This window comes from Terrapene carolina, unplaced genomic scaffold (assembly GCF_002925995.2).
Source record: "Terrapene carolina triunguis isolate 2854851 unplaced genomic scaffold, T_m_triunguis-2.0 Scaffold789, whole genome shotgun sequence".
NCBI lineage: Eukaryota > Metazoa > Chordata > Testudines > Emydidae > Terrapene > Terrapene triunguis.
Genome location: NW_020665140.1, coordinates 5977838 through 5987952, shown reverse-complemented (window position 1 = coordinate 5987952; position 10115 = coordinate 5977838). Strand labels below are relative to the sequence as shown.

At 41.9% G+C, this 10115-nt stretch overlaps 1 protein-coding gene across 1 annotated transcript in view; it reads right to left on the bottom strand.

Annotated features, from left to right (window-relative positions):
- Positions 1-9726, bottom strand: part of FAM13A (family with sequence similarity 13 member A) — a 188941-nt gene extending 179215 nt beyond the window's left edge. Inside the window, exons 1-3 of the mRNA XM_026660523.2 lie at positions 9700-9726; positions 6664-6853; positions 226-435 (exon numbers count right to left, since the gene is read on the bottom strand). Of these exons, the coding sequence (XP_026516308.1) occupies positions 226-435; positions 6664-6853; positions 9700-9726 (427 nt within the window). The remainder of the gene's footprint in view (positions 1-225; positions 436-6663; positions 6854-9699) is intronic.
- Between the last annotated feature and the right edge of the window lie 389 nt (positions 9727-10115).

Genomic DNA, 10115 nt, shown 5'->3' with positions numbered 1-10115 from the left:
GTGTGTGTGTGTGTGTGTGTGTGTGTGTGTGTGTGTGTGTGTGTGTGTGTGAGCGTGAGCGTGAGCACATGCATTAGGACGAGATGGTGGTTGATGCCAAGGGAAATCCAAAATGGAAAGAGCAAGACAATAAGAAATGCTATACAGGCAGGTGGAATCTGTAAATTCTGGTTCCCAAGAAAGCAACTACATGTCAGGTTATCAAAGGATTTTACTTGTACTCACCCTGGTAAAGCTGTATAAATCTGGGATGCAATGCAGAAGTGATCACCCCATCTGGCAGCTCCCTCAGAAATAATTTCAGCAAACTGGTTACTGAGCACACATCAGCATCTTTAGCCAGCTCCACTTCCTCCCCTCGGTCATATTTCAGACGCAACTGATCCACCATTTTCATGTTACCATTCACCCTGAAGAGACCTTCCTGTGTCAGCCCTGTAATTACATATTAAACATGAGTAAAACAAACAACATGCACTTGGCGTTCAATTAGCACACCCTGTTGAGAACAGTACCATTCTGTAAGTAACCAAGACACAAAGCTATTAGCCAGTGGATTCTCTGGATAAAGTAATAATGAATGTTGAAGACCAGATCCAGAGTCCTACAAATATCTACCAAGCACCCACAATGCCTAACGACTTCAGTATAACTTGTCAATATTCAGCACCGTTCTGGATTTGGGCCCAAATGGCTGGAGCCTATTTCCACATACTTCAATTGGTGCTCAGTCAGGTCCTGATCCTGCTACCACTTATGTGAGTAACTTCATTCATGTGAAAAGTCCCCTATTTGCTTCAGTGGACCTGTTCAGGTAAGTAAAAGAAATCTACATCTTCCATAGAGGACGCCAGGAGAACTACATCATATTAAAAAGTTCACTACATTCCAAGGACATTCCTAGATTCAAACACTTAAGTAGAACAACTCCACAAAACTGAAGAGTCAGTATATTTTTTTTTAAAAGCACCCCAGTAACCAAAACGTTGCAGTCTTTCAAACCAGTTCTGCAGAATTAGTCTTTCACGCTGAAGCTTAATACTAAAAGGGTTACAAACGTAGCATGGAACATTTTAAAGTCAGAAAGAGACATCGTTAAAACACAAGGCCCAACTTGCAGAATACACCTGGTGCACAGAAACCAATGTTGCTATTCTGACATCTGCTGGACAATGGGAAGCACTGCAGAACAGTAACGAATGGCATTTCTGTGCGAGAAGTTGGGCAAAGTAGCAAATTCCCCACACAGATAAGATGTTCTTGATCTTCCAATAAGAAATTCATTCTGGAAAAAGGCTAGGCTAGATGATTTTGGGGAAAAATGGGCTATTTTTAACATTTGCAGAGGTAACTTCCTCCATAAAATGTCAATTCTGTCTGTATACCAGAGAGTGTCTAGATGATACAGCTGACCTACAGCCAGCTCAGCTAGCTTGGATAGGTATTCAGGTCAACATGAACTTGAACAGGGATTCTGCAGTGGGTTGTCCACATCTAACTTCAGATGTCAGCAGTGACCATTCATGTGGGTTTCACTCTAGTGAGAGTTCCAGGATGGAACTGAATTGGCATCAGTGGTGGTGCACTGTGTACCTCTTATTTCCCATCCAAATGAACTGAGCTCACATGGAGGGCCGTGTTAGTTATTCTTCCTAGTTAACGTCAACGTCTATGCAGAAAATTGCTCTTCCACGTTAGCTCAGGAGCTCATGGCTGCCTTGAAAACCATGAGTTTATCCCAGGCTCTTCTCACACAAGTGGACATCTTTTAGATCTTGTTTTCACATTGGAGAAGGGATGGGGATTATAGCTTTATCAGACCATCACCTTCTCAGTTTAGAACCGAGGGCTCACTTAAATTTCCACCAGGGACAAGGATTTAATTCAATCAGTTTATGTTGGCAGATAGATGGGGCATTTGGGTTTCAGGTTTCTTTAAGGGAGCGTAGTGTGCCGCCACGAGTCCATTTTATCAATACACCAGTAGGATATTACCATGATCTTTTCCCCTTCACCATTAGTTGATTGGCTCCCAAGCACCTTCTCCCTATACATCATCCTCACAGGTCATTGTGCTACATGAATAAAACAACACTGAAGCATGGTGGTGGCAATCTCACTCCAACCATCTGTAATACACAGAGCATGTTTCTATGCTGCAATGAGATGCCTGGGACTGGCCCGTGACAGCTGACCGGGCTCACAGGGCTTAGGCTAAGGGGCTGTTTAATTGCAATGCAGATGTTTGGGATTGGGCTGCAGCCCAAGCTTTGGGACCCTCCCACCTCACGGAGTCCTAGAGCCAAGGCTCCAGCCCAAGCCCGAACACCTACACTGCAAGTAAAGAGCCTCTTCGCTCGAGCCCAAGTCAGCTGACACAGGCCAGCTGCGGGTTTTTAATTGCAGTGAAAACAAACCCAGAGTCTCTTCACCCTAGACCGTGGCAGTAGAAGGCAGCCCACGGTAGGGTGACCAGGTGTTCGGTTTAGGACCGGAACACCCGGTCAAAAAGGGATCCTGGCAGGCCGCTGACTGTTCGAGGTGCATGTATTGCCGCATGTGCGTATACCTGTGTGAATAAAATTTGCAGCCTAACTCTTTGACTTCTATTCCTTTTGCAGGCTTGCGCACAAAAAAATTGATGACTTAAAAACTTGTTATGAAATGAATACATACATATTTTATAAGAGAAGGAAACTCTAAAAGAAATGTATTATTTCTTAAAAAGTGAATGTTGTTGACTAGTAGTTGCAGAAGAGCCAATGTACCATACATTTCTCCCCACCTTTGTCTAGCTACATTATAAATTCTTTGTTGCAGATTCTCTCTTTTTATGTATATGTCCAGCACCTACCACGCTGGAGCCTTGATCTTAGTTGGGGTCTCTAGGCACTAAACAACAATTGTAATATTAAATAATGTGGAAGTATATGTGTTAGTGCATGTTAGATGTGTACACATGAATACACGTGTGTATCTGCATGTAGGTGTGGGAGTCAGTTTCAACAGGTTTATTTATTTAGGTATCTGGACAGGTGTGCATTTCTGTGGTTGTCCTCTATGGATTTGTATTTGGGCTTCAGGAGTGGGCCTTTAATGGACCCATTGCAGCTGTGATAATGTGTGGTCCTAATTCCACACATAAAATTACAATAACTTTAGTGAACAAAAAACATGGAGCTGGTTATGAAAAATGGGAAGAGGTGAGGGAAAGAATCATGAAAACCTTTGTGAAATTTTGTTTTTGTTTAAATTACGCTTTTTGACTATTTTGCTGCCAGCTCTAGCGTCCTGTAACAAATAAAACCTGAACTTAGCATAATACATCTGTCAAAACAATAACTATGCCTGTTTGGGCCTTGCAGTGAAAATGAGCACTTGAGAGAGGGTGAGTGAGAGCAAGCGACGGAGGGAGGGGGGATGGAGTGAGTGGAGGCGTGGCCTCAGGAAGGGGTGGGGCCCCAGGAAGAGGTGGGGCCCCGGGAAAGGGTGGGGCAAGGGTGTTCGGTTTTCTGGAATTAGAAAGTTGGCAACCCTAACCCACGGCCTCGTGAATCTACTGGGAAAAAAGAGTATTTTTCATCATGCAGACTAGATCAATAAAAAAGCAGGTTGATTCTATTCTGCTGTTGCTTGTCAAAAAACAGAGGACATCCCTGGGCTCAACACTAGAGGTTGGAAGAAGGGCACAGTAGCAGACACCTCCCCTTTTCTCTTAATAAATGTAGCCACAAGGTTGAGGGGTAGAATAGCAAAGATTCCTTTCCTCCATTCTGACCCCTCCCTACACAACCCCCCTCGCTCACAGAAGCCAGGAGGCTCTGTCATTTGGAGTCCTAGGATTTGTCTTCCTAGTACCATCCCCTAGGTCTTTTGACCTAGGGGATGGTACTAGGCTTGCCGATGAATGATCTCACATTAGCTGTTATTACATGCTTGCTGTTGCACAGGTCAGCAATATCTACACAGGCCTTGCCTTGGAAAGCTTACAATCTAAAGATCAGAGATGCACTGAGCAACCAAGAGGAAGGAGTCATGTATCTAAAGAAAAGGGTACATTCACCAGATGGGTCTCAGCCAATCCCCTACCTGATTTCACTACAATTCCTCACAGAGTAACACACTGCTCAGAATGAAGAGGGGTGACAAAATCGGGCACTGCATTGATTCACATTTGGAAGGTTGTTTCCAGCCATACAGGCTAAAAAAGGGTTCATGGGTTGTTGTTTTTTTTAAATCCTGCAGAAAGTGACTGATCTGGTTCCTCCATTTCTGCTCCCCTACCGTCCTCATGAGAGTGATAGTAGAAAAGGAAAATATGTCAATGTAAAATTAAACTCAAACAGCAAGGTGTTGGGACAATAAAGAAAAGGAAATCTGTCACAGCGCCACACTCAGAGGTACAGAAAAGGGAGCCATTCTCAGCCTGTAAACTTCAGAGGAGTTTGTTTCTCTCACTAACCAGAAGATGTGAAGCTGTTAAGTTTGGATAAAGGAGAATCCAAACAAAACAAAAACAAAACCAGAGGAAGAGTCCCCGAGGAAACCCAAGTGAAAGAAGACAAGATGATGGCCAGAAGGGTCCTGTGGGAAAACAGAAGGACCTGAAGAAACTGTGCAAAACCCAGCAGCATCTCGTGTACACTCATTTGAGTGGTCATGGCACTGTTGGAGGCTTGCTCATTCACACCCACCCATCACTGGGGATCAGTGCCAAGAAGCCTTCTAAAGAAAGTCCACATTCTTGCTCAGAATTTGGGAGAGCAAATTGTAGTTGCACAGAAATGTTTTCAGTGGAGAGGGGAAAAATCCAGAGGAACATCTGCTCTAGGAACCTTCTTACAAAAACAACCGAGTGTTCCAGCCAACTGCCATTGCTGTATGCTATCACAGTGCACAACGATCGCTCATGCCAGTTAAGGAGCAACACTGGAAGACTTCAAAGGGAGCACCAGTCAATTTTCCTCCCCACCCCGACCACACTTTAGCCACGGGGTAATACAGGTGCAGCACTCTGCCCGCTCTGCCTGCTCCCAGCACCTGCAAGCCCCACCCCTGCAGCACGCGGCGCTCCTGCCAGCGGGCGGGAGCCGGGAGCTGCACCAGGAAGTGGTGAGCGGCGGCGCCGCGGCTGTGGTCCGGACGGTCCCCGGTATCGGGACAAAGGGCGTCCCAACCGATGTAAAGTCGGGATGCGGGACAAGTCCCCTAAAATCGGGACGTCTGGTCACTCTAATGTATGCTGAGAATCCTAATCATTCTCCAATGTACAATATAACCCCCAGTGGACTGGTATTGTGCCTCCAATTCCAAAGGATTGTACATGCTACACGTACTACATCAAGGCATTACCAAATTGGCCTCCTCATTGATATGACACAAAATGAAAATGAATCTAAAAAATGATCAACCCTCCTTCCCACTAACCAAATCAATTAAACAAAAGTGAGGTCCAAACCATGCCCCCAAATAGCAATCACCCACACCACCTGCTATGAGAAGGTCTTGGGGGGGTGACTGAGATCTCACACCACTTTTATACCAGTGTACCTCTATTGACTGAAATGGAGTTATAGAAGTTTAAGTGAGAAGAGACTCAGGCCCTTGATTTCTCCCTCCTCCATCACATCTGAAATATCTTACAGCTTGTCTGCCCATGGAATTATCCAGGAACAGCTGTTCTTGAATAACTCTATATGTGGACACTCTTATTCCAGAATAAAAGTGCTTTGTCCCTGTTTAGCTTAACGCACTTGGAAAGTTATTTGTTGAGTTATTTGTCATGAACAGCTATTGCACTGTGAATTCACCTCCTATATTAATCCCTGTTAGCTTATTATGAGTTTGTTTTTAAAAACTTGGTTATTTTCCCAAAGTGTGGGCTGGAAACCTAAACACTGCAATTTAACCAGTGTTACAGGGCTTTTAAAAAGCAGGCATGAAGGAGAATCCTTAAAAAGGACATTGTTCCACTCTCTAGGGTGAGACCAGAAGACGTAAATTCTCACAGAGTGAAATTCACTCCCATGTAGCAGGCCAGCACAAGGCTTAGCCATCATTTAAGAGCCACAGAAGTGCTTTGCATTTGTACCAATGGCCTTGCATTGGCCCTCTGCAAAGAGGTGTATTTTATCCGCTGAGAAAGAAGTTCATTCTATTCTACAACTTAAATGTATGTAAGGAGAGGTTGGAAGTTTAGAGGCTTACATGAAACCTTCCAGGGCTAGTTGATAAAAACAAAAAGCCCATTCTGGGGCTTACAATTACACACAGCATTCTATTCACTATCATACACATTCACTACTATGTTTATGTGTAGGACCTAGAGTCAGAAATGATGGGCATATCTGGTTAATTTTAATCAAGCAATAATGCAAGTCTAGTTATAAAAACATTTTAAATTATAAAATGAACAGATTCTTTATATCCACTTTAAAACACAGCAGATTACATTTGCGAATGTCCCTATGAATATACTTCCACATAAAGGCAACCAAACAAAAAGGGGAAAGCCAAATGCAGTATCATTTTCAGCACAGTTTGATCCACAGCTTGATTCAGTTTTCATGCCAAATAAATGAAAATAAATAAACAAACAGAAAACTTCCTTTGAAGAGGCTTACATAAATAACACTATTAAATGAAAGACGGTGTTTACTTTACCGTGCTGGGTCAGATATTCTACTGTATTCCACACCACTGCTGGGAGACCATTCTTGGTAAGTCCCTGCTGCTGGAGGTCCTGGAGACTCACACCGAACACCTTCTGACAGCGATCGTCCCTCTGCTTGTTCAGTGGCAGCGCAGCTATCTTTTTCATGTCTTCCTTCAGCCTCACTGCTGATTTACTTTGCTTAAGGGAGCAGAGGAAAAGAGAGCAGTCGGTCACATTTACTACAGGAGGTTGCATGTCAGTTAAGAATTAAGCTTTTGGGTTTTGAAATAGAACAGTCTGCAGGGCTGGTGGGTTTTTTTGTTTTATTTTAGTCCACAGCAAAATCTCTATGAAGTAGTACATTATAAACGGGTAGGACAGAGAACAAGGGGAGGGAAAGGAAAAAGAAAGTAAGGAGGAGGAGTCCAAAGCCACAACTTATCTGTAGCTAAGAGATAGGGTGGATAATACACTGCAGTATCCAAGCTATATTGCTACAGTAACCAGTGGGCCAGACTCAGAAGAGACCACTTATGTTAGCTGCAAAATCTCAATCATCAACTTAGACTCTGATTTTAAGGCCAGAAGGGACCACTCTGACCACCGAGTCTAACCTCCTATATAACACAGAGAAAAGAACCTCCCTCACCCAATAATTTCTGCATCAAGCCCATAATTTCTGTTTGAACCGACAGCATTATCTTTTGGAAAGATAAGTCAAGGCGGGTTAAGACTGAATAGATGAAGAATCCACAAGATAAAGTGTCCAGATAAAACCTAATGGTAACAGGGTAAGTAATAGATAAGGATAGAAATGTAAACCAAGATAGGATAGCTTGCGGTTGAAAGGAGAACTCTCTTCATCTAGCAGTAGCTTATCGCACCATACATCACATCATCTTTGGTTTATTTATTATAGGCAAGTAGAATATAACTCACCTAAATCCATTCAACCCGCATTTTTTAAAAAGTGTTTGCACATCAAGTTTATTAGCAGCTAACAAGACTGGTGGTGATGACCCATGACACAATGGAATTCAAAGTGTGGCGTATAAGAAACAGCTGAATCTGGGAATGTATTGATAATAAGCACTGAAACCTGGTAGAAATGTCTCAAGTCCTGTCTGTAGAAACGTCTCAAGTCTTGTCTGCAATTTGTGTGTCACAATATATAGGGACAGAGCTATTTAACGATACTCACACCTATGGTTTTGTTTTCAAATAAACATTACCATTTTCTAATCTCTTTAAATGCAACATGATGTTTCAACTCCACCTCATTAACTAACTTGAACACTTGTCCAGACTTGGCTATTAAGCCAGGCTGTACCTTGTTCCAGGTACAAGAGAGAGAATTTGCATTAATCGTTTCTTACCAAGATTGCTGCATCTTTTTGCTAAGCACAGCTTCTATGAGGAAATGTGTACTAGAATCATCTGTTTGATACCAGGACTTGGCAACCTCATGCAATCTGGTATGTAAATGACTTTCTTGGACTGTGGTGGTCTGACATATACAGAAGATGTTGCTTGTGTATCTAAGGCTACAGAATAAGTTATAAATACTCCATATTATTTGAAAAAGGGTATACGTCCATATAATTAAAACTTGTGTTGTAATGATCACCTTATAAATACATATGATAAATAAGTATAGTCAATGTTCAAATTCCAGCTTCCATTGACTGTTGCCATTTTAAAAATAATATTTCTTATGAGAATTACAAGTGATTACTGTAAGCTATTTTCATTTAAGATATATGCCAACGCAAAGATTGGGTTGTATGGACCAGGCAAATAATAATGATAATAATAATACTTCCATTAGAGGATTTTGAAACACTTTTCTAATTAAGGTCCCAAACTTATAAACTCTTACGCATGCGCTTAGCCACATATAATCACTGGGAAGCTGGTAAGTGGTAACCCATCTCGATTTCACAATGGGGAAAAACTGAAGCCCCTAGGGGTGAGAGGTGTTGCTCAAGTTTACAAGGGAAGTCTGTAAAAGATCCAGAAACAGAATCCAGATCTCCCAGTCCTATTCTTTAACAGAGATTAGAAAAAGGAAATTGTTTAAAGCTGACATATCCTGTGTAATTCCTGATATATTTATAAATCTTTGTTAGACCTAAGTATGTAAAATATAAAACTCTTGCCTCTAGCAGAAAGAAAAAATCTACTTAAGTGATCAGTAAGAAACCATTCCCCGTGGCAGTCTCTAAGCAGCGAACTGAATCCTACTTAGTCTCAGTTGGGGAAATAAATTAATCAAAATCGGTTGGTTTTTTTAGATAAAGATATAAATGATTGGCCATCTTAACCATTTTTTGCTTAATGGCATTGCAGAGTGTAACAAGAGACAGCAGTATGAATTTTAGAAGACTAGTCACAAACTTCAGAAACATGTTTTTTCACTTCTGCCCTTTTCAAATAATCTTAATTAAACTACATGTTGCAGTTGGCCTGTGGTTAAAAAACAAAATTGTCAATCAATTTCACCATCACTAGACACTGTTTCGAAGGGGCAACAGGTCATCTAAACATAAAATAGAGTGAAAAGACTAGGATCAAAAACAAGAGAGGAGAAATACCAATAATACCATTTTAGTTTACTGAATCAACCAAAAACATGTCAGTTCTAGTATATGTATCGTGTTCCGCAGCCTCCTGGACTAGGTGTCCAATATAAACAGAAGAGAGAGAGAGAGCGCCTGCATTTCAATTCAGAGTAAAAGTGAGAAAGAAACTAGGAAATATTCACTCATCCCCCCATGAAATTAACAATGGCTCACAGTGCAAGGATGTTGTGGATGGAGCAAAAGAGGAAAATCCTGAATAGATCCACAGTGATTGGTTAGTTTAGATTTGCAAGGTAAAAAAGTAAGTCAGCCAATCTCAGACATGTTGATACTATCCAACATCTTCCCCCTGCAAATGCACACACTGTTAAGTTTATGCAGTTTAATAAACTAGTGACTGGAAGAGGCCTCCCTCCGCATACTCTGAGTAATCACAGCATACAACAGACAGTCTGTACTCACACAGATGGCTAATGCGCCTGCCCCCATTCTTTCAGGAAGTGTCTGGACGAACTGATGAAGATGGGATGAAAGCATTAAGCAGAGTACTGAAGGCTATTAAGATTCCATGCCATGAAAGCCTTATAGTTCAGGAAAAAAAAGACAAAAATAGCCCCAAAATGGGCCAAAAATTGCTACGGAACTCTTATTTTGTTGGCTGAATCTCCGCAAAGTTAGCTTTTGCTTCTTAGATTCAACACACATGGCTGGGATCAGCCCCTGCAGTTGAAATCTGATTCCAGGGAGTCTTTTATTGGCAGTCTGGAGGAGTCATGTGACTTGGTACTTAAGTCGTTAACATCTCTTCATTAATTACCAGGCATTTCTTATAGGCAGGCAGTCCAAAGACTTTACAGAAGATGTGTCCTACAGAGTAA